The 25,028-nt window shown below is 49.5% G+C and overlaps 1 protein-coding gene across 5 annotated transcripts in view; it reads right to left on the reverse strand.

Annotated features, from left to right (window-relative positions):
- Kcnip3 (potassium voltage-gated channel interacting protein 3) overlaps positions 1 to 25,028 on the reverse strand; it is a 65,701-nt gene that overhangs the window by 11,145 nt on the left and 29,528 nt on the right. Inside the window, exon 1 of one of the 5 annotated variants that reach the window (XM_006234990.5) lies at positions 15,476 to 16,068. Coding sequence (XP_006235052.1) covers positions 15,476 to 15,578 — 103 coding nt within the window. The 5' untranslated portion in view covers positions 15,579 to 16,068. 5 annotated transcript variants of the gene reach the window in all.

The following is a 25,028-nucleotide window of genomic DNA, read 5'->3' on the forward strand; positions in this document are numbered from 1 at the left end:
CAAAATGCTGCCAGAAAAAAAGCCTGAGTGCAAAGGCACAGGCTGGGCCAGAATGAAAGGGCAGAGGAAGAACGAGATAGTCAGAAATTTCATGATGAGACGATTACTTCATCCAGAAGACAAAACAATGCGAAAACACACTGCATCACTTAAAAATAACTACCAAATACCTAAAGCAAAGTAAATACGAAAATAAAAACAACTGCAGGAAGGAACAGCCCGGCCGTAGTTGAAGACATGGACATTCTTTTTCAGCAAATGGTACAAGTAGATATAAAAGATTCAGAAGCCACTATCAACCAATTTGATCTAATTAATATTTATAGAATACTATATAGAGATTGTAGAACACACGTTCTTTTCAAAAGCCTATCCTGTGGTTGCCAGGATATACCAAATGCTGGTACATAAAACGGATCTGCCCACAGTGGTAATAAGTTAAAATTCAAGTAAGAAATGCTTAGAAAAAATCTTCAGTGTTTGGAAATGAAACAATATACTTAGACTAAGCCCACAGGCCAGAGAAACCCACAGGCCAGAGAAGCCCACAGGCCAGAGAAGAACTGCAAGGTAAAGTCTGGACTACGAAATAGTGAAGACACAGGATGCCCAGAGAGAATGCCATGTCCTTTAGATCTTTCTACCAGAAAAGAAGACAGGTACCCAGGCACAGTGGTCCATGCCTGTAATCCCAGCATTCTGTGGACTGAGGCAGGAGGACTGCTATGAGTTCCAGGCCATCTGGGGTTCGAGTAAAACTCTATCTCAAAAGAATGAGGAGGAGGAAGAGAAAGAGGAAGAGGAGGAGGAAGAAGAGGAAAGAGGAGGAGGAAGGAGAAGAAGGAGGAGGAAGGAGGAAGAGGAGGAGGAGGAAGAGAAAGAGGAAGAGGAGGAGGAAGAAGAGGAAAGAGGAGGAGGAAGGAGAAGGAAGAGGAGGAAGGAGGAAGAAGAAGAGGAGGAGGAGGAGGAAGAGGAGGAGGAGGAAGAGGAGGAGGAAGAGGAAGAGGAGGAGGAGGAAGAGGAGGAGGAAGAGGAAGAGGAGGAGGAGGAGAGGAAAATCAATGATTCAAGCTTCTAGATCTAAGCTTTTTATCACCTAAAGAAAGTCTTAGGGGTTGGGGATTTAGCTCAGTGGTAGAGCACTTGCCTAGCAAGCGCAAGGCCCTGGGTTCGGTCCCCAGCTCCGAAAAAAAAAAAGAAAAAAAGAAAAAGAGAAAAAAAGAAAGAGAAAAGAAAGTCTTAGTTGGTAAAGTACCTGCCATGAGAGCATGGGGACCTGAGTTCAACCTCAAGGCAAAAAGATAAACAAAAAACAAACAAACAAACAAACAAAACCCATGCATTCCCCCAGTGCAGCAGGTCCATGGGTAAAGAGGCTTTGCAATGTGAACCTGAGGACTTAAGCTTGGCTCCCAGGAACCCACAAATAAAGTCTGGTGTGGTATAACACTCTTCTGTAATTTTACTACTTGTATGGTGAGGTGGGAGGTGGGACAGAATTGCCTGGAAGCTATGATGCTAGCTATCCTGAAGTCCACAGAGCATCAGAAAAACAAGAGAAACTCTGCCCGAAAACAGGGTGGAGGATGAAAACCGACTCCTTCAAACTGACCTCTATACAAGCACCATGGCATACATACAAGAACAGAGAGAGAGAGAGAGAGAGAGAGAGAGAGAGAGAGAGAGGAGAGAGAGTAGCAAAATAAATGATAAATTCAAGGTAGAGGAAGGCAATAAAATAAATAGGTAGTGGCATTTGAGTTGAGCCAGGCATGGTGACTCATATCCTGTAAATCCAACACTCAGGAGCCTGAGGCAGGGGGATATCCCCCAGTACAAAACTAGAGTAGGCTACAGTTCCAGACTCTGTCTCAAAAAAACAAAACAAAACAAAACAAAACAAAAAACAATCCCCCCCTCACAAAAAGCAGCAAACAAAACAAAAATAAAAACAACAAAGACACAACGATAAGAGAAAAATAAGATTGGAGCTCAAGAAACAACAAATAGTAACAAGTAATAATACAGCAAATAATAGAAAAACAACAACCAGAGAAAGGCCAATAAAACCATTACGAAGTCCAGTGGGAAGTCCTAGTGCATACGAGGGTTCATCTCTACACGTAATGAACTTCGGTAAACCAACAATAATGTACCTGACAGCTCTGTCTTGTCCAAGAGAAGATCTGTAAGTGTTCAGGACAAGAAGGGCGGCCCTCAGCGTCAAGCCATCCACCAAAGAAATGCAAATGAGCCCATGTAAATTGCAAGCCCTCCAATTATCTGCCACGCCCATGTAATGGGTGCCCATGTCTGTTGGTGAGGGTGTGGATCTCCTGTTCCTCTGAGAAGGAAGGTGGTGTACACAATGGACCACCGCTTGGTGGTTTCTTAGGAAACATTTATCAAACTTGTGACAACAATCACATGGGATAAACGAGATACATGAAGCCCACAGGAAGACTGGTGCAAGGATACTCAGAGAAGCCTGATTCTTATTAGTGTGTTCCAGGGACAACACTGAAAGGTCAATCGAAGCACGGAAGCGTGACAAGGAACAACATTCTCTAGTAAGAACAATTAGGGGAGGGGGGTGGTGGCTGGAGAGGTTGTTCAGTGTAAGAGCACTGACTGCTCTTCCAGAGGTCCTGAGTTCAATTCCCGGCAACCACATGGTGGCTCACAACCATCTGTAATGGGATCCGATGCCCTCTTCTGGTGTGTCTGAAGACAGTGTACTTACATAAAACAAATGAATAAATCTTAAAAAAATAAACAAGGATCCACTCATACATGGCAACACAGAGTCGTCTCAAAACATTATACAGAGACAGCCTTTTCTCAGCCCGCGTTCAGTAACATGACCTCCATAAAGGGGCTGCAGGCCTCAGTTTAAGACAATTTGTTCTAGACCTAAGGGAAAGTAAACACAGATGTACTCGGACAAAGCCTAACACCAAGTCCTTCCCTGAACTCTGCCATGTGTCTGTACACACATGTGCCATGTGTGTGCTAGGGCCCACAGAAAACAGAAAGGGCCTGGGGCTAAAAGTCACAGGTGGTTGTTAAAAGGAGGGAAGGGGGGATTGAAAATTAATAATTTAGTGACAACGGACAGTCGTGGTGGTTGGCGTGTGCAATACCGTGGAGGCAGACGTGGAAGTGTTGTGAAGGCTAATGGGGGAGGCAGAGTAGTCAGTCCGTGGCTAGCCTAGGCTACTCAGTGTCTAGAGAAACATCAGGGGACAGTATCGTTTCCCTGACCCTGGCACTCAGAGAATCACCAGCAATCGTCACACAGTAATTTTGGTCTGAGAGTCTCATAACAGCAATGAATGTTATGAGGGAAGACAGATGACATTTCACTGTGGAAACTAGACACAAAATCTTGACCCAAGAGTTTGTCAGCCATCTGCGCCCAGCTGTGGTTTTGTTTTGCTGCTGTTTGTTTTCTTTCTTTTTTTTTTTTTTAAACATACGGTGATTAGGATCAGGAAGATGGTGAGAAGGGAAAATTGTATGAAAGTTACTGATAACCAACTGTGGTGTTGCACACGTGTTATCTAGCACTTGGGATAGGGATGGGAGGATGGGAGTTCAAAGTCACCCCTGGCTACACAGCAAGTCAAGGGCAACCTGAAGTGTGTCAGCCTGGGTCAAAAGAAGCACTGAGGAGGATGAGGTGGAGGAGGGGGAGGGGGAGGGGAAGGGGGAAGAGGAGATGAATTCATGGAAAATCAATGGCAGCTCTGTGCACCAGTAATAGCCACCTAGAAAATGCACTAAAAATAACAGGTAACACTTGCAGGAGGAGGAAACTAAAAGGTATTGAAGTAGCCAGGAAACTCAAAGGACCTCTACGTAGACAGTTAAACCTCTATGCTACACAGGGCCACGTGACAATAACATATTATAAAATTGGATACCGGGCTGGAGAGATGGTTCAGCAGTTAAGAGCACTGACTGCTCTTCCAGAGGTCCTGAGTTCAATTCCCAGCAACCACATGGTGGCTCACAATCATCTGTAACAGGCATTTGATGCCCTCTTCTGGTGTGTCTGAAGACAGTGACAGCGTACCCACATATATGAAATAAATACATCTTTTAAAACAATAAAATAAAGTTGGATACCATTACAAACACACCATTTCTCCTTAAAGTCAATGCAAGCTTAGTCAAAAGTCCAGGCTGGGGCTAGGGGAGACGGCTGAGTTGGTATAGGGATTGCAGAATCCAGAGCATCCACATAAAAAGCCAAGTCAGGCGGCTCATGTTTGTAATCCCAGTGCTGGGAGGTCAGACTGGGATTCCTGGGGCTCCCTGTCCAGCTAGTCTAGCCTACTTGGCTGGTAAGAGACCCCATCTTAAAGATAAGGTAGCTGGCCCTTGACCTCTGGTCCCCATGTATACCTACACAGACACACAGACACAGACACAGACACAGACACAGACACACACACACACACACACACACACACACACACACACACACACACACACACACACACGCTGAAGTCCAGTTGGATTTTTCTAGAACCTTGATAAACTTAGTCTGAGTAAGGCATTTTCCCCGTTAGAAATGTATCCTATTGGTCTACTGCACAGCTACCGGAGAGAGTGTTGTGCAGCTGGAACCAGGAGGAACCCTCTCACCAGCCACTCAGGGAGCTCTTGGAGACAGAAGTGTAAAGGTGGATCCCACAGTGTGTTTAGTAGGGGGTGTTGGAAACGATCCCCCTATGCAGAGAGCAAAGCTAAGTCTCTTCCTTGTAGCATCACGGCCAAGATGACCAACGACCCAGGAGGAAAGGGAAGTGACAGAGTTAGCATCGAGGATGACAGTGGATCCTGAGAGCAGCACTAGTGGGGCTGAGGCCTGGACCCACGTAATCCAAAGAAAACCGACTCCCACAAACTGTTCTGCAGATGGGGACATAGACACGCTCGCGCAGGCACACCCACAACCCCACTCCCCATCCCTGGTTGGCTCCTCCCCTCCTTTTCAGGGCCCACTTTCTTCCTAAGTCACTTGTGCCCTTGCCCAGGCGTCTCTTCTTCCCAGGATGCTAAGGGAAGCTTCTGCAAACACGCTTGTCCCTTAACCTGCCCCATGTCTACTAACCCCAAAGTGATCAGACAGTGTCCCACCCTTGGCTCAGGCTTCACCTCTGGCTTCTCTCCCCTTGCTCCACTCAGTTCTGCTGTCCCATGTGCCCCCAAACCTACCAGGCATCCTGTCCCCGCTATGCCTCTGCTCACGCGCCAGTCACCTTCTCAGAGAGGACAACCACACTGCTGTCTACCCCCATCCTTGTTTTACTCCTTGGCTTGGCTATGTTAGCATACATCCTATTTCTGTTTTCTGTGCTGCCGATTGGGTGTCCCCACCCAAGGCCTAGTGCTCTGTCAGATTTGGAGATAGGATAAACCGGAGGGCACTGCTGTGCTCTCAGTGCCGGTCCCCCCTAAAGGTTTGGTCCCAACAAGAGATGGTGTCAAGAATGAAGCAGCCCCTAGCAACAAAATGGGCCAGAAGAGGGAGGAAGAACATTGGTTAGGATTCCTCAGAAGGGCAACAGAGCAGGCAGATAGCTATATGGCTTTCCAATATCACTTAAACTCCAGGGTGTCCCCAAAATCTACAGCTCCAGCAGAACACTGGGACATCGGGAATCCTCTACCTGTGCCCAGAAGGCCCCAGCAACTCTTAAGCATCTCCCTCTTTCTGCCTCAGTACTGCAACTCTTGCTACAAGGCTGAACTTTGTGGATTAGAGGCCTGAATTCAGGCCCTCGGGTTTTCAAGCCAAATACGTGCCCAGTTTCCCCAGTCTTGAAACTTTTTTTATGTTTTAAAAAAGTCTGAAGTCCCATGGCGTCTGAGACGTTTGAGGCTAGGCATTTTCCGTTTTGTTTTGATTTCTTTCTGAGAGCTTGTTTAGAGGTTCAAGAGATCGACACAGCGACGTGTGTGCCCTTGACTAAAGATTGTTCCTCTTCCATTTGGTCTGAGACCCAAACATGCAGGAGGGACACACATAAAATTGTGAGGGAGGAAGGGAACCCCTGCCTAGCCAGCCAGGTCAGCCTAATCAATGTGGGGGATCAGTAGGTGGCAGACATTGCAGCCAAATCAGCCTCAAATTCAAGGTGGGTTTCCCCATCAGTACATAACCAGCACAGACCAGGGTCCTGCCCTGCTCCCCATGTGGCTCCCTTAATTCACCATCCACCTGTAGGGACTTGAGCAATGTGGGTCTTGGATTCACTGAGTGGACCAACCAAGGACCTGGGGAAGCGACCTTCTTGGCCAGCCTTGGTAGCTGAACCCATCCATGCTTCCTTGGACAGTCACTGATGCCTTCTACAGCTTCCCTGGAGCCTCCTGCAGCTTGCCACAGTAGGAGAGAAGACAGAAACAAGAGCATAGCCTCCCTCAAACCTCCCTTCGAGTCAGCAGAGGATCCCAAAGTCATTTCTTTGTAGCAAGCTCCAGAGGTACCACTGTACCCACTGGCTCCAATCCCTGTGACTTCAACTCTCCCAATAGCTGGTTCTTCCTCTTCCCCAGTGCTGTGGAATCGGGGCCCCTCAAGGTGCAGAGCACACTCATGCACCCCACAGTGACCTGTGCATCAGCATGTCTGGCCAGGAGCAGGCAGAGCTGGCCAAGTGAACAGTCAGACTCCCGCAAGTCACCACAATACATGGCATAGTTAGGAGTGAATGTGGCATTTAAGAACATCTCAGGTGATCACCAAAGGGAGAACCCATGGGCTCATTCACACAATGCCTTTGGATGCAGAGTTTAATTTCACTTGTTCTGGGATGCCACAGGACCACTAAAGTCCTTAATAGGGTCCCCACACCAGTGACTTACATCATCCCACAGTGTGGGAAGCAGAGGGAAACTGGGTGTCTCTAAGATAAACCCAATAGAGACTGCTGTGAATGGGCAAGAAAGTGGTTCCAATTACAGCCGGGGCTTAGCTTTCACAGCTGCATGCAATGGCTTCTCAGGGTCTCCACGCAGGGACTGCTCTGTCACATGCTTGGCTGGTTTCTGCAGTTCTCATCATCAGTGGAGGAAGATTCCACAACCCCTCTTCTCACACATCCTTCTTGACTCTGTCGCTAGAACCACATGACAGCATTGCTGAGTATGGCTGTCCACTTGGGGTACGGCCTGGTACCCTAAATTTGCAGCAGCTTTCCTTTGTTTATTTGTTTTAGGAGCAGAAAATTCCTCAGGTCTTTCCTTTGCACAAGCTGGAAGCTTAGCTGGGCAGGGTCTTTCCCTGAAGGTACTGCCCCACTCTCCCCCATTCCATTTTAGAACAAACCTTTCTTTAATCTTATCTCTTTCAGGCCTAGCTTTGGCTCCAGTGGTAAATTTCCCTGGGTTAGTTTTCATTTAAAAACTGTATGTTTTATATTTGGTTCTGCCTTGTTTGCTCTCTTTCACTGTAGAACTTCCTAACAGTGATCACTAATAACCACAGGGCAAAGAGGCAAAGGCATCTTTAGGCTGTACTGAAATCGCCTCTGTCAGGGAAATCAGTCCCTTTTAACTTAGCCTCCGGCAGATTCTTAGGACGGGGACAGAAAGCAGCCACATTCTTTACCAAAATACCCCAAGAACGGTCTCTACTCCAGCTGTTAATATTGTTCTGAAGTCTCTTGAGTGGGGCCTCCACAGACCACGCTGTCTTCTGTTTCCTACTCAGATAGCCCAGTAAGGCCTGTGTACAGCATTCAACAGCTTTCCTAGTACAAATTCCCAAAGCATCCTCCACTTCCTAGTGTCCACTTCTTACTTACTTTTCTATTGCTGTGATAAAGACACCATGACCAAGCCAACATACAGAAGAGTTTATTGGGGGGCTTATGATATCTAAGGTTAGAGTCTATAATGGTGGAGCAAGGGCATGGTGGCAGAAACCTAAGAGCTCACATCTTGATCTTAAAGTTGGAGGCAGACAGAAGGGGTGGTAGTGCAAATGTCTTGAAACCTCAAAGCCTTCCCCCAGTAACACACCTTCTCCAACAAGGCCACACCTCCTGATCCTTCCCGAGCAGTTCTACCAACCAAGTATTTAAACATATGGGGCTGGAGAGATGGCTCAAGGATTAAGAGCACTGACTGCTCTTCCACAGGTCCTGAGTTCAAATCCCAGCAACCACATGGTGCCTCACAACCATCTGTAATGAGATCTGATGCCCTCTTCTGCTATGTCTGACAGCTACAGTGTATTCATATATAATAAATAAATAAAATAAAATAAACATATGAACCTCTAGGTTCTTATTCAAACCACCATAACAGCCATACACATGAAAAAAATTAAATCTTTAAAGTACTCAAGCCTGGGTATTTGATGAAGAGGTCTGTTTGGTTCATAATTGGTATCTGAAGGATCTGAACAGAATTCTGGGTGAGGGCTCCTCTGGGTGTATATAACATGTTGGAAAGCAGAGACACAGAGTCAGGCTTGCTTTTGCTTGTTTCTGTCCTTTTGGGAACTAACCAGGATCCTGTGAAAACTACATTGATCCCTTTAAGGCTTCATATGGTGAGATTTAATGCCCATGGTAAGAATGTAGGAACTGAATTCAACTATGATACTATACTGAGGGGAATTTTTGGATAGTACTGGGATAATGGGCTCAGGATGGAACCCCCATAATGGAATCTTGGTAGCTTCAGGGTTTTTGAAATTATTTATTTATTTTATATATATGAATACACTGTTGCTGTCTCCAGACACACCAGATGAGATCCCATTACAGATAATTATGAGCCACTACATGGTTGCTGGGAATTGAACTCAGGACCTCTGGAAGAATAGTCAGTGCTCTTAACCGCTGAGCCATCTCTCCAGCTCATCTTGGTGGATTTGTAAGAGACCATAAGAGAAACTCATTTAAGTTCCCTATCTCTCCCCATGCAATGCCTTGGGCTGCCCAGGGGATGCTTCCAGTAAGAACCTATCACCAGACAGAGCTCACCTTGGAAAGCTTCGGAACAGAAGGTAAAGTCAACCTTTTGTCTTTATAACTTCCCCAGTCTGTGGGACTGTGATACAGACTAGACTAGATAGTCTAACAGATACTAGACTAATCTATGGAACACTAGCTGTTTGTCAGGTAGTTCTGAGCACACTGAGCACCCTTAGTGACGAGCCCACAGGTGGGTGTGGACAGGAAGGTAGTGTCCTTTTCAATACAGACCCTGGTATCCTGTGACGGAAGGGCATAAGGCAGACAAAGGGCTGGGAGTAAGGATCTGTCAACCTTGCACCCAAGCTATGGGGATCCTGGCTGAGTTCCCATCGCTACTCTTTCAAACTTTTTTAATTATGTGCCACCCCAGTGAACCACACAGGGGAAAAATCTGCTATGATTTTCATTTCAAAGACCATCAAAGTGATCCCTGAGGTTAAAGGCACAGTCACAAAGCAAGCTAACGCAGGTATACCCAGCTCAGCCTGTGCGCTCTCTCTCTCTCTCTCTCTCTCTCTCTCTCTCTCTCTCTCTCTCTCTCTGTGTGTGTGTGTGTGCGCGTGTGTATGTGCATGTATGTGTGTGTGCGTGTGTTTGTGTGCATGTGCGTGCGTGTGTGTGTAGGGGCACCTGTGAGTTGAGTACTCAGTGTTAGTATAATACCTTCCCCTCTCTTGAGTTCATACCTGACCAGAACACCTGTGGAACGAGTGTGTGCATTCTAGGCTACAGCAGTGTCTACCCAGAGTTTTTGTTTCTCTGGGACCTGTCAGACTCCAGATGCTGGGGAAATTGCCCTTCCCCCTCTTCATGGGAGGGGCCTCTCTCTTCAGGGTATCTGTAGCTTTGCCCTTCTGTTGTCTTGATCGCAGCACTTTCATTTTATCTCCAAGGTTTAAACTGTTGACTAGAGTACACCTCATGTCCTAACAAGACCTCAAGTCACCTGGGAGGTTCTTATGCCTCAAACACTTCCAGGATCTCACCATGGACTCAAGTCATAGGATCTTAGATGGAGGAGTTTCAGATCTAGGAAACAGACTGCTGGAGATCTTCAAATCACAGAATGGACATGCTGCCACACTCCTCTTCAGTCAGGGATTTCCTCTGAGGTGCCTAGGCTGTCTCAGCTGGGAAGCCTAGCCTCCTGGACAGGTCTGATCAGTAGTCATGACATCTACTGAGAGTCAGAGTTCTCAGGCCAGACCAACTTGGCAACAGGACGGCCAGGACTGGAAGGCATGGGAGGCAGGGCTGGAGGTCACAGGGACATTGGGAAGGGCTCCAGCTGGTGATGGGGTGTCATCCCCAGATGGCAGAGAGCCTCAGATGAAAATGGGGCTCATAATCAACCATCGTGTCAGCAGCATCCAACTCCCTGCTTGCTCCCTTGCCCTGACCACTATTTTCCTGTCATTTGTTAATGATAGCATCAGCCCAGTCCTTGAACCTTGTTCCTTATTACCTCACATCCTTGGTGATGCCTTAGTCTCACACCTCTGTGTCCTCACCATGTGCCCATAGCAAACCTCCCCTCAGCCCACACTGCAGGTGGGTGCAACCTCTACCTCCTTCCTGATTTCACTAGACCCCTGTGCTAGGCAGAATAATGGCTCCCCAAATAGGTCCAAGATTGATGCAGGAACCCACAGGTATATCTGGTCACATGGCAGAAGGGGGTTCCAGCTGCAGATGAAGCTAATTAAGGTTGCTACCAGTTGACCTGAAAACAGGGATGCAACTTGGATCATGCAGGTATCTCAGAGTAAAGCAGAAGGGAAACCGGAAGAGAAGCCAAGACAGAAGGCTTTGTCTGATGATGAAATGGAGGAAGACACCTCAACAACCAGGTAAAGGCAAGGAAGTATTATTCCCAAGAGCCTTCAGGAGGAGAGCCCTGATTCACCCATGTCACTTTAGCAGGGAGATCTGTGCAGGCTTCTGGCTTACAGAACTGTAGAGGGTTAAATAACTTTATGAGCATTTGAGGTATTACATTTGCAATAAAAATGCTTTCCCCCGGGGGTTGGGGATTTAGCTCAGCGTTAGAGCGCTTGCCTAACAAGTGAAAGGCCCTGGGTTCGGTCCCCAGCTCTGAAACAAACAAACAAACAAACAAACAAACAAAAAACCAACCCCCCCCCCAAAAAAAACAAAAAACCAAAAACAAAAAAAAAGTGCTTTCCCCCAAATCTACCAGGTCTGGTTGGAACCACAGATTATTCCTACAAACCAGCAGCCTCCTCCCTGTATCCCCCACCATGCCCCAGTACTCCTTGACCATCTCTCCTCACAGCAAGCTTTAACCCTTCCTTGGACTCAGTAAGAGCCTACCCACTTGCTGCACCCCCACTGTAACCCCTCCAGGATGGCTGCAAATGCCTCCATTAGGACCGGGTACTGCCCCTGTGGCCCCAGTCCTCCTCCTGTCTGCTCCTACAGGGGAAGCCAGGACTCTCACTAGAATTCCAGGCATCTTTCTCTAACTGAAAACATCCATGACTCTGGATGGACGTCAGTGTCCTAGCAGAAGACTATGCCCACCCAGAGCTGTGTCTTCAAACTGGGACATGTGGAGTGTTCTCTTGAGACAGAAAAGAGACAAGCTGGGTCCTACATCCAGATGCCATATGTCTAGGACAGAGGGGGAAGGAGGGAGGGGGGGAGGGAGGGAGGGAGGGAGGGAGAAAGGGGGAGAGAGAGAGAGAGAGAGAGAGAGAGAAGAGAGAGAGAGAGGAGAGGGGGGAGAGAGGGGGAGAGAGAGAGAGAAGAGAGAGAGAGAGAGAGAGAGAGAGAGAGAGAGAGAGAGAGGAGAGGGGGGAGAGAGAGGGAGAGGGAGAGAGAGAGAGAGATTTTATATACACTAGTCAAAAATGCTCTCCTACTGAGCTATATCCTCAGTCTGTTTTTAACTTTTTATTTTGAGACAGGGTCTCATCAAGTTGCCCAGTCTGGCTTTCAACCTAGGGAGTCACTTATGCTCCTGTCTTTGCCTCCCTGGAAGCTGGACTTATAAGTCTGACCTACTAGGCCTGGCTGGATGTTCATGTCTAACAACCCTGGGGGACATTCCTGCCACTGGCATGGGACACACAGACACCATGACTGCTTATCTTTGAAGGTCTCGTACCTGTGAGTTTAACCCTGCCTCCTCTGAGAGTCCAGTGTTAGAGCCCCACACAGAGATTCAAGACCTCTCTAAGAATAAAAGGCAACATGCCTAGAGTGGAATATGCCTAGAGACCTCAGGCATTGAACCTGGGGTGGACATACTAAGTGTGCTTTTCAAAGCCCCTCAGATATTACACTGAACAGCCTCATCGAGAACCAAGGTCCCATCCAGGCATGACAGACAAACACATCTACAATCCCAGGATGGGGTGGGGAGGCAGGTAGAGGCAGGAAGATAACAAATTTGGAGTCAGTTTGGGCTACTTACTGAAGTGAGACCCTATTTAACACTTCTTCCCTAAAATACCAACCAGTGCCTCAATAACCTGGCCAGGCCCCCTACATCATGTTCTTTGCTCCCCATCCAGTCACATGCACCCCCACTGAACACATACATGACACTGAACACATGCATGACACTGAACACACACCATCTCCCAGCTTCCATACACTCAACAGCAGACCCCACCCCTGCCACCTAGAGGCCCCTTCATGCCCAATCAGATCAGTGTCTCTCCTAGGATTCAGCCTCAGGCTTGGTGGGCACCAGGGGCTGGAGGCAGAGAGAAGGCCCCAGTTTTGTCTCCTTGTTGGAAAGAGTCCCTTATAGAGTCAACAAATCCTCACTAAGCAGCTGTCTGGTCCCAAGCATAGTGCCAGGCGCGGGAACGATAGTGGGCAGCACATAGCTATGCTCCCATGCTGTTGGCACCGAGCAGAGACAAATTGCAAACTAACAAAGGAACTCAGGAATCCACCTTATGTCAGTGTGGGGCTGTGAGGAAGCCCAGGTGTCGGGGAGGCCAAGAAGTACCTCACCAGTACCTCAAACACACCAGGGACACAGCAACTGGGACACCCTCTACCAGAGCCTCAAGCAAGGCTCAGGAAAGAGCCTCAGAGCGAGACTTGGGACTCCCTGTAGAACTGGGTGTCAGCCATCCAGGGGAAGCTACCAATCCTACAATATTGCTTTAACTTCAGGGCTTTTCTGGTCTTGCCAGGCCGGACACCACTTACACCAATTCTAGCCCCTCAGCCCAGCCTCTGCTGGGTCCTGGTCCCTGGGCCCAAATAGAGTCTCCTTCATGATCTGAAACACTCCAGGCTCTTCAGTTCCTACCAGTCCCGAAGGACTCGTAATTCTGGCTTCTTACAGATGAAAACCACGGAGGCTCAGAGGAGACAAGAGATGTGGCTCACTGCACATGCGCATATGTGGCACAGCCAACCACCGGGTACACCAGCGTCTTTCACCCAGCAGCATGCAGAGCAGCTCACACCCGGTCAGATGGCTGGACTCAGGCTCCTCACAGCACATCTGATGCTCCCAGCTGCTGCTGACCATTAGGTGCTCCGGGCTCTCAGTTGGCACCGCTCCCCATCAACACAGAACATCTAGAACTTACAACTCCCCCGCTCTGACCCAAGCAAGGGGGGAGGGGAGAACTGTCTTCATGAGAGAAATGTGTTAAACCCTGAACCACTTCTGTTCTTACTAGTAACCATCCTCTTGCATGGTAGGGTGATGGCATGGTACCAAGTGAGAAGGGTACTGACCGTGGAAGCCTGACATGGCACTAAGGGGAAGGAGTTAAGTCATCAGGCCCGATTTACAGATGGTGCTGCAGAGACTTGGCACGGCGAAGGGGCTTTACAGTTTGCAAGGATGACAGGATCCCCTCTCAGGCCTCACTGGCTCAGGCTATTATGTTTCCCCGCCTGCATCAAGGCAGGACTCCCAAAGGCACACGTGGGGTGGAAAAGTGGGATGTTCCGAGCTTGAAGGGGGCTGGATAGCAGGTCAAACAAACCCTACACTGTCTTAGGAAGACTGTCCACCTTGTAAAGACAGTTCTCCTGAGAACTCACTGGAGTGACCTTTGCAGTGTTATGGAAACAAGGGTGACTGGTGTTTCTGGGCACTGGCAGGGAAGGCCTGGGAGACAGGGATTTGCAATGGAACTGTTGGTCATGGCTTCCTGGGCATCACACTACATTTTCTCCAGGCTTCCAATAGGAGATGTGCAGAAGGTGACAGATACAGGATGTCTTCTGGAGGCATGCAAGTCCCTCTCTGCCCCTACTCCAACCCCAAGCACCCTCCCATCATTCCCACTAAGCCCACTGCAGGGTCTAACTCCAGCCAGACAAGTTTAAGCAACTCTCCTGCCCACTAGAGCCCAAGAGCCCAAGAGCCCAAGGTAGTGGTGATTTAAGCAACGTTTTCTCTCTGGTCCTCATTTGCACATTTAGAAAAGAGGCATGAGGGAGCTCATGGCTTCTGTGGGTCGTGTGTGGTGATCGGTTTCCAGGAAAGGATCAACTCTGCCCCCAGGAGCAGAGTTATACTTTGCACCCTGAACTGGCCTTTCTGCCCCTCACCAGCCCTTTGCAGGGCGGTGGGACCCATTCCTACGTCCAAGAGGATGCTAGGCAGCCCAGAGACAGGAGCAACCTCCCTCCCCCAGCCTCTGAGTTCCATTCCCAAGAACGGGGACCTGGCAAGGTCGTTAGAGTGCTGAACCAGCAGGACACTCATCCTGCGTAAAGCACGGCACCTAGGTGACCTGAAGCCAGACCCTCTTTTTCAGTTTTGAGGAGCAGGACTATGCCTGAACCTTTGGACAGCTGGAGAAGTTATATGTCTGGTGTCCCCTTCTCTTAGTTCAACTATTTGTCCAGAGACAGCCCCTCCTCCTAACCTGCCCAGAAGTGGTCGAGTCCTGCAGTTGGTATTCTTGTCCAAGGGTAGTTGTCAGGGTTCTCAAAGAGATGGTCGGGTCTGATTTAAGAGTAGTCTGTTTTCTCTGTTAATATTTTATTAAGAAAGAAATGTGGCTGCGGATTTGGTTACCGATCTTAGGTCCAGGAGTTCTGCATAGAAACAAGGAACTGGACACCAGATGGAGGGCGAAAGGGACAGTCTCACCACTGACAAAGATCTCAAACCATTTGCCAATTACTGGTACCTTGGGTCGTGGGTCTTTCCTGGCACCTTCACCCTGTGTCACCTGCCTCTCCCGGACGGCCCAAGCCAGAGGCAGCTTGGACTCGCAAGTCTAGGTCAGCTAGGAAGGCACGCTCAAGATGTCACCCTGCGCATCCCTCCCATCTACGCCAACGCTGCAGTCTGGTTTGGTCGGTTCGGCCCGAGTTCCTCGGCCCGAGCTCCCTCTGCCCTCTAAGTCCAAACCCTCCCCAGCCAGGAGGGGGCGGCGTCTGAGCCACGGCAGCTATCCTTCTACCGACCCCTGGCCTCCCCGGGAAGAACCACAGAGGGGCGGGTGGCCACATGTTACCTTCCATGGACATGGGTTCCAAGATGCCGAACTGCTTGAGGACGGCAATGAACAGCAGCACCACCACGGCCATGGCGCACAGCTCCATACCCTGGATGCCCATGGCGAGCGCGGATGGGACCGGGGCGCACCCCTCCGCCGTGCGCTGCTTGGAGGCGCCGGGGCCGGAGCCCGAGCCTCCTGCCCGGCCTCAGGGGCGGCGGCTCACATGCCCCGGGCAGGCGGGGCTACGGGTGTTGGTGGGGCTGGGACCCCGAGGAGGAAAAGGCAGCAGTGAGCAGAACCGGTCGTGATGCTGGAGCCCGGACTCAACTTTCCAAATTAGCCACCAAACTTCGAGGCGCGGCGGCGGCTGCAGCGTGGGGCGCAGCTCCTGGGACCAGTGTGAGCCAGCAGCGCCCCCATTCCCTGCACGGGGCACCCACGACTTTGCCGCCCCCTGTCCTGCCCCGAGGGCTCGGGGCCACACAGGCGGGGGGTCCTGGGCGCTCCCGGCCGCCCCAGGCTCCATCACGGCTCCCTGCGCGCTCATTGGCCTAGGTGCAGCGACCACTCTGGGACTCGTCCCTTGCGGCCCCTCCTAGCCAGCCCAGGAAGAGGCGGGAGGGTTGAGGCCCCGCCCTATACAGTCCAGCTCCAGACTGAACCTGGCGCGTCGCCACCGTTCCCCCCGCCAGCCTCGGGGAGGCCGCGCGGTCTGCGGTTTCTCCACCCGCTGGAGGGAGCCGGGTGCTCAGGAGGAGGGGCGCAGTGGTCACACTCCCTGCAAGAGAGTCAGTGGGAGGGGTGTGGAGGATCCGGGAAGCCCTGAGTCTCCGGGATGTTTCCTGCAACTCAGCCCACAGCTTGAGATTCAACTTGATCCCGATCCACCCCTCTCTGAAGATGGAGAAGTCGGTATCCAGAGTTCGCCAGTTCTGGAAACCTGCTTGCGCTCCTGAGGCTTTGGGAGGATGCTTTGGCTTTGGCACTGGAGCCTACTGAACTGAGTTCAGGTTCTGACTGCTGTATGACTTTGGTCGAGTCTCGCTCGGACTTGCAGGTTTTTCCATAGAGGACCGATTTGCCTTTCCGGATGTCGGAAAGATCTAAGCTGCTGCTGAGAGCTGTGCTAATTAGTTTGTGGGAGTATTTCTTCCCTTTAGGGCACTGGATAGGGCTAAGGAAGCCGCGGAAATGAAGGAGGGGAAGGAGGGGAGTGGCAGGGCGGAGCGGTAGATGCTCCAGGCTGAGAAGCGCCTTCGGATGCCTGGGCGCAGTGCTGACTCTCTGCTGCCCCCGAGCGGGCGCATCGCGCCTCAGGAGTCTCTGCCAACCCAGAGAGACCAGGTGGGAAGTGCTACTGCCGCCAATCCCAACATCTTCTAAGTGTTTTAGCAGGAGAAGTTGAGAGCAGCTTCACGCCTAAGGGCGCTGTTCCCTTCCCAACTGGAACAACTTCAGCTTGCCTTTCGGAGCTTAAGAACTACTCGTCCATTCAAATATCATCAACACAATGTTTAGTCCTAGGCGCAGTTCTAGCCTCAGGTGGGGATGAAAACCCTAGCAGAGCCCCTGCGCCCACTCCACTTGCGCCGGAGCTCACATATCTGGGCCATGCTGTTGGATACATTTAAAGAGTTCCTACGGTGGGCATTCCTCATCTTCCGTTTTACAGACAAAGAAACTGAGGCCCTGGAGCGAATTACTCAAGGGGTCACAGGTGCAACGCCAGCCGGTTAGATTCTGGAACGGTGCTTCACTGATGGAAGCCACACAGTTGCCAGCCTCACTTTAACCTGCTTAATCAAAAGCCGGAGTTTGGGCAAGAATTTGAAGGAGCTGTAAGCGAACGGCTTTTAGGTCAGGTTAATCGGGCTGTAGTCTCCATTGATCAAGGCCAAAAAACTAGGCAGAGAGGCCGAAATCGCCAGACAGCTCTGCTGGAGAACTCGACTCGTTAAAATGGCCAGATGGTCAAAGGTCTCCTGCGCCCTATAAATTACACACTTATGAACCAAAAAGTACTCAGCCCGTGTCTCTGTTAGTTTCCATATGGAGTTACAGTCCTGATAGACATCCCTAGAGTTATAACCTCTGTAAGCCTCAGTTTCCTCATCGACAACATGGGAACAGTAGACTGCCGCTCTAGGGGCTCATAAAAGATCCAGTGAGACCACCGGTGGCACCTGAGTGGGTTCCGATCCCCCCACCCAATGATTTACACTCAGCCCAGCCCTGCAGGAAGACAGACAGCTGTACTAGGTGAGGCAGAGAATCCAGCGTGCACCCAGGGAAGCCGTCCTTCGGAGCCTCCTGATACTGGCACCTACCCATGCCTCCCTGCCTCAGTTTCCCTTGTGCTCCTGAGCATCTTCGAAGCCAGTTTAAGCGTCAGTGGCTGCTCATAAGCACTGAGCTATAAGCAAGTCATCGATCCCCTGGCTGTGCGGCGTAAAATATTAACGATGCCTAAGTGGATCCGAGGCCCGAGAGCCAGTAGCCTCGCGGTATGAACAGCCTGGGCTGAAGGCCTAATGGATGGAAGTGGACTCCCCAGATCGCTTCTAGTTGGGTCCTGTCAGCCTCGGGTCTAACGGAGGTCCACTGACGCTAGGTGACTGTTCTCTCACGTTCTTCTTCCCCCAGACTAAGCGCTCAGGGGCTTCTCATAGCCAGGAAAAAGTCAGGCCACGCCCTCTGTCAGCCACGCCCCCGGGAGGGGCTGTCTGCTTTGGCTAGCATTCATCTTTCTCCAGTTCCCACGCATGCAGCCACATCCCGGGAAGTGGCAGCACTTGCATAGCCTTTGGGGAAAGGATGAGAGGGCTAAAAAGTACGGGAAAGGTATGGAGTCGGGATCTCTGTAGGGGGAGATGAGGGAGCCACGTAGAGGAGCAGCCCCACTCTTCCTAAGTAAGTCGAGGGGCGGAGCCCATTTGAAGGCTTCAGGATGTGTAGGGTACTGGGGTGTCTGAAAGCCTGGTCTGGTTTAGGGAGTTATCAGATAAAGCTGGTTGGAGTCCACAAAGGTTGCACTTGAGGTCATAGTGTCCTTTTGGCCTGGGATATTGAAGCTTCTTGATGCTGTCCCCAAGAAGCCTACCAAGATGATACCAGCTCTGCTTGGTGGCCTTCCCTGAACTCCCTGTGCTTCGCTTCTGGCCTGTTTCCACCTCCTGTGTCCCTTTGTCTCTTATATCTCACACATCTTTGCTGTTAGTTTTTCGAGGCTGGTGACTTGGTAGTTTGACTGACATGACACGCTATTTCCTGCTCCAGACACCAAGTTAGCCCAGACTCCAAAGATTCTTACTCTTTCCAGTCTAGACCAGTTCCATCTGAGGACCCATTCCCTGGGACCAGTTAGCTGTACTGGTCCCAGCTCTCCAGAGAATAGGGCTTCCTTAGTTCTAGATCATTCTACTGGGAAGAACAGGCATTGTTCAATGAATTGTTCTTATGTTTCATAGATGCTAAGCTGCCCAGGAGTGGAATCCCACAAGCAAAAAGGTTCCTCACACATGGTGTCCTGGGTGTATCACACCCAAAGCTCCATTCCCTGCAGCCTGTGCCACCCCCAGTCTCCCTCCCTATCCCACCCTCTTCCCATCAACCTCTGGGCTCTGGCACCATGCCTTCATTCCTCCCTGCTCTCTGCCAGCAGCTCAGCCACACACACACACACACACACACACACACACACACACACACACACACACACACACATACACACACACACCACCTCCTGGACTCCCAACCTCGATCCCCAAGCCCTCCCACCTCCACTGCTCTACTCAGCCACCGAAGCCTCTATCTCAAGATGGACATGGGATTCTGTCCTTTTTACATTTAACTCTCTGACCATGGCTGTGCCTCAACCCAGGCCACGTTTGTCTGCTCACCATCCCCATCCAGACTCCGTAACTGCACCAGGACCACTTTGCCCTTTGCCAGGCTCTTGGCTCCTGAAGCCATGCACACAGGATGGTGGTTTGGGATATTTGAGTGGAACAGCCTGTGGCCCCGACTCCTCTGTTCTCTGCTCTGCCTTCTACCACTACAGTGGGCAGCTCGGGTTGGATGTTAGATGGGACCAGGACCATAAGAGCCCTACAGGAGACTTAGAGAGTCGGTGGGCACCCCGAGGTGGCAACAAGGAGCCTGAGAATGTTGTCCCCTGGGGAGAGTAGAGGAAAGAGGCAAGCAACTGTGTGCTTGCATTCAGCTGTGCCTGGTAGCGCCGTCAAACCTCTACCGTTCAGTCAGATGAGCCAGCAGTCCCACTAGTTATTGCGCAAGCCAACAATTTGGGTAGGGTTGCTGTTACTTGTGGCCAAAAGAATCCTAATTAATACACTACTTACTAGTTATGAAGGCCAGACTCGCAAAAAAGGGGGCCAGCGAGAATACAGAGCTGGAGGTCTAGGGCTCGGAGATGAGTGCTGAAGCTCACCTGCCTCCGCCCCTCTTTCTTATTCAGTCAGGGACTTCAGTGCTTAGGATACTGCTGACCACACTCGGGGTGGGTCTCCCCTCAGTTAAATCTCTGGAAACACAGGCACACTCACAGGTGTGTCTCCCAGGTGGTCCCCAGGCCAGCCCTGTCGACAATGAGGGAGAACCAGCACAGCGCAGTAGGTGAGCCTCCCTCCTGTTCTCTTAGATTTGTCACTGGCTGGAACACACACGCGGGGAAGAGCCTCAGACATGCAGCTCAGTCAGGATGAGGCCCAGGGAAGAGGAAGGCAGAGTCACAAGGAAGAAAGGATCTTGATGGACAGTTGCCCAGGGCAGGGCCCCAACACACCAGAGATGCTCATCTGAGTCCTCAGATCGAAAAGTCAATACAGTGTGTGTGTGTGTGTGTGTGTGTGTGTGTGTGTGTGTACATGCCATAGCATAGATGTGGAAGACAGATGACAATTGACAGGAGTTGGTTCTCTCTTTCCAGCATGTGAGTCCCAAGGACTGAATTCAGATCATTAGAGTCTTGGTGCAAGCACCTTTACTGACTGAGAGGTGTTGTCAGCCCTAAACCTCTATTTTTCACCATTCCTTGGTACCTCAGTCCTCTTGAACATGGGTAAGGAGAACCTAAGCAACAGAGGGACTGGCAGCAGACTTAGCTCGGGACTGAAAGACTCCCTCAGGCCTACACAGACTCCACAGAGCAGCTCTCTAAGAGCACTGGGACAGCAGTGGGCACAGGGTAGTGATCCTTGTGAGAAGGGAGCACGTGAATGTCACTGCATTTCATTTATCTCATCATCTCACTCAGTACACTGCCCTAAATGATGGTGCTCAAAACTGCCTCATACTGGTGTTCACAGAGATGAAGGAAACAGATCAGAGTGCAGGGACAGTTTGCGAGGTTGGGATCCAGGGAAGGAGGGAGCCACAGAGTCATGGGATGGATGGTAAATGTCTCCTGAAAGGCTCATCTGCTAAAGTATGATTGCTTGTCTACGGCGCCGGGAGGCAATGGATCATTCAGGAGGTGAGGCGTCATTGGACAAAGTTATGTCATTCCCGCCTGTCTTTGTTAGGGTTTCCATTGCTGTGACGAGACACCATGACCACAGCAACTCTTATAAGGAAACGCTTAACTGGGCCTGGCTTATAGCTCAGAGGTTTGGCTCGTTATTGTTATCGCAGGGAGCATGATGGCACGCAGGCAGACATGGTGCTAGAGAGGTAGCTGAGAGTTCTACAGCTGGATCAGCAGGCAGCTGGCACTGGGCCCGGCCTGAGCATTTGAAACCTCAAAGCCCAATAGGCCTGGAATCTGACATCTCTAAAAACAAAAGCCAACATTTTCTTTCTTTTTTCTTTTTTATTTATTTATTTATTTATTTATTTATTTATTTATTTATTTAAAATTGAGACAAGATATCATGAAGTTCCGGTTGGCCTTGAACTCCTGATCTTCCTGCCTCTAGCTCCCAAAACACTGGGATGATAAGCATGGGCCATCGAGCCTCGTTTTATGCAGTGGCTGTGATTGAATCAAGGGCTTTATACATATTACACATGCACTTTTTCAACTGAGTTACACTCCCAGTCCAAAATTCAGTGTGTGTGTGTGTGTGTGTGTGTGTATGCATGCGTGTGCATGCCTGTTAAACAGGGCATCTCACTAAACTTGGAGTTGACTGTTTCAGCTAGACTGGCTGTCCAGAAAGCCTCTGGGGTCCACCTGTGTGTCTTCATAGTGATGGGGTAGTTGTCAGCGTTCGGGTGGATGCTGAGGATCCAAACAGCTCATCATGCTCCCACACGCAGCACTACACCCAGCAAACGATCTCTCCAGAACCCCTCCCCACACCCAAGAAAACCTCCTCAATCTCTACAGGGGGCCTCAATTCCAGGCCTCTTAACAAATCATGATAGCCAGCACGCAACAGAAGATCTCTACTGTAAAAATGAGAAAGTAGCTGATTGTGATGTCGACTCAGAACCCAGAGATGACCAGGATGTTGGAGCTCAGCAGAAAAGGCTTCAAAATAGCAGATTAGCATGTCTTTAATCAGATCAAATTGGAGCTCTGAAGCACACACTCTGGTCTGTCTCTGTCTCTGCTATGGTGTGAGTGTTCCCTGGAGGTTCACTTGGCAGAGGCTGGCTCCCCAGCTCATGGCACTATGAGGTGGCAGAGAACTGGGGATATAGTTCAATGGTAGAGCACTTGCCTGGCATGTGTGAGAGACTCTGGTTGCTCAACCCTAGTACCTTCTAACATCCCTACCCCCATAAGCCAAGTGGTAGAATCTTTAGAAAGTAGGGCCTAGTAGAAGGGAATTAGGTCACTGGAGGAATGTCCACATTTGGATCCTGACACACACTCTTCCTTTGGGTCCTTGGCTCTCCTGAGGCCTCCTCTACCATAGGCTCTGCCCGTGACATACAGTGTCATGGCAAACCCAAAATGACAGAGCCTAGAGACCATGAGCTCCAAAACTGTGAGCCAAATAAGCCTTTTCCCTCAGTGAGTCAGCACAGTGTTCTGTTACATGGAAAGCTGGCTAGCATTTTGTCACTATCTCTGAGCATATTGTTCAAAATGCTGAGAATCAAAACCTGAAAAGAACCCAGAAAACATCACCCGGAGCAGGAGATGACATAGCTGGACATGTGTTTAGATCAGTACTCAACCAAGAATTAAAAAAAAAAAAAAGGCCAGGAAATAAGAGAGCATAAACCCAAGACATGGCAGTGAAAGGGGAAAGGAGGAGCACAAAAGGCGTGAGACAAAAGGATGTCCATTGTTAGCCCAGCCATCTGAGGGATTACATTAAATGTAAGTGGACTAAAATGAATGGAAGGAAAGTAGAAATGAATATGAGATTTAAAAAGAATAAGTAAAACCTAATAAATGTGTAGTCGGAGTCCCAGGATGAAACGGGCAAAAACAAAACAAAAATTAGAAAAAATACTAACAGAATTTGAAGAAATTTTCAGAAATGGTTGAAAGATATCAAACAGATTCAATGAGCTGAACAAACCTCAATCAGGAGAAAGAAGAAAAAAAAAACCACAATTAGGCACGGCAAAATGAGAAGAAACCAGACTGCAATAGACTAACAGTTCTGAAAATGCTCAAGGGAGTAAAAATAAAAGGCCAGCTTAGAGTGTCTTCCAGATGAGGAGGGTGCCAAGCTCGGTGGTGCAGGCCTGCAGTCCTATTACTCAGACGAGGAAGAAGGATCAGGAGTTTAAGGTCAGCTTCAGCTATGAGAAACACTTGGTCCAAACAGAAGAGAAACAGGAGGAGGAGGAACATTGGATCTGTCTTTGTTCCAGCGTGTGCCCAAGGCTTTCTTTTTTCTGGTTGCCTGTGTGTGTGTGTGTGCGCGCGCGCGCGCGCGCGCGCGCGTGTATGGGGGGGTGCGGTCAAGACAGGGTTCCTTTCTGTAACCTTGGCAGGGATTAAAGGCCATGTGCCACCAACATCCAGCTTTTTTTTCAAGACAGGGTTTTCCGTGTAGCCCCACCCCTCCCCTGCTGTCCTGGAACTTGCTCTGTAGACCAGGCTGGCCTCTTATCTCAGACAGCCACCTGCCTCTGCCTCCCCAGTGCTGGGATTAAAGGTGTGCACCACTGCCCTGTCCAAGGATTTCTATTCCCAGGATAGACAGGGTCAACAGTCTCTAATCTCTGTGAAGCAGCTGGAAGTCACATCTTCATCCTTCAGCGTTTCCTCAAGATTAGGAAGAAAGAAATCGTGAAGTGGGGATGAGACAGGAATAGGACCGCTCATGGGGACAAGAGACATAGGCTTGGCATCTTCCTTTGTCAACAATGTACACACCTTGTCATATGAAGAAACTGCCAGGTAGCAAGATAATGTTACATGTTCCCAGGGACAAGCTGGCCATTGGTCTGTATATTGAAACCCTCTTAGTTTGTGAGGAAACTTTTCTAAAGCCATCTTCATTTTCAGAATTGTATTTTATTTTTATTTTGCCTCAGGAAGTAAGAGATGAGTATTTTTTTTTTTTTGGTTCTTTTTTTCGGAGCTGGGGACCGAACCCAGGGCCTTGCTAGGTAAGCGCTCTACCACTGAGCTAAATCCCCAGCCCCGAGATGAGTATTTCTTAAGTGATTATCAGTCTTAAGTTTCTCTTGGAAGGCCTGAGAGGACTGAGTGTCTTGGCTATGTAGGCATATCCCCAAATATCATTGTGGTTCTAGTACCATTGTTGCCATTTAAAGGAGAGTCTTCTCATAGTCCTGTGTCCTAGTTAACATTATCTAGTAAGCATTAACTTGACACAACCTAGTATCCCCTGAGAAGGTAATCCAGTTGGGGGATTTCATTGATGGTTAATTGATGTAGGAGAACCTAGCCCTCTGTGGGTGGTGGCATTCCCTAGGCAGATGGTCTTGAGCTGTATAAGAAAGATACATCTAGGTGGGTGGTGATGCCCCACTTTTAATCCCAGAACTCAGGAGGCAGAGGCAGGCAGATCCCTGTGAGTTCAAGCTCAGCCTGATCTACAGAGTGAGTTCCAGGATAGCCAGGAAAAATCAAAAACAAGAAAAAAAGCAAAGAAGAAGAAGAAGAAGAAGAAGAAGAAGAAGAAGAAGAAGAAGAAGAAGAAGAAGAAGAAGAAGAAGAAGAAGAGAAAGAAAGAAAGAAAGAAAGAAAGAAAGAAAGAAAAGAAAAATATCATAAAAATAAGCTAGTGAGCAAAGCCAGCTACCAGCATTTTTCCGTGGTTTCTGCTTCAAATTCCTGCCCTGACTTCCTTTAAGGATGACCTGTGACCTGGAAGTGTTAAGTAAACCATGTCCTCCAGAGTTGATTATAGTCAGTGTGTTGTTTATCACAACAGCAGAGAGGAAGCAAAAGCAGTCAGTGTCCTGTTTGACTGTCCCTTGGGTTGCTTTATATGTCTTCATCACCAGCCCCCATCCATCCTCATGAGAGCCAAACATTTCTGAGCAGGCTATAGGAGGAGGGCCATGAAGTCAGCTTGTCCCCTGGTCCCTGTGGTGGAGAACTCCCCCATTCTCTTTCACTTGAAGAACTTCCCATGTGGGGCAACTAAATGACTTCAACACGACAGGG

Source organism: Rattus norvegicus, chromosome 3 (genome assembly GCF_036323735.1).
Source record: "Rattus norvegicus strain BN/NHsdMcwi chromosome 3, GRCr8, whole genome shotgun sequence".
In the NCBI taxonomy this organism is placed as follows: Eukaryota; Metazoa; Chordata; class Mammalia; order Rodentia; family Muridae; genus Rattus; species Rattus norvegicus.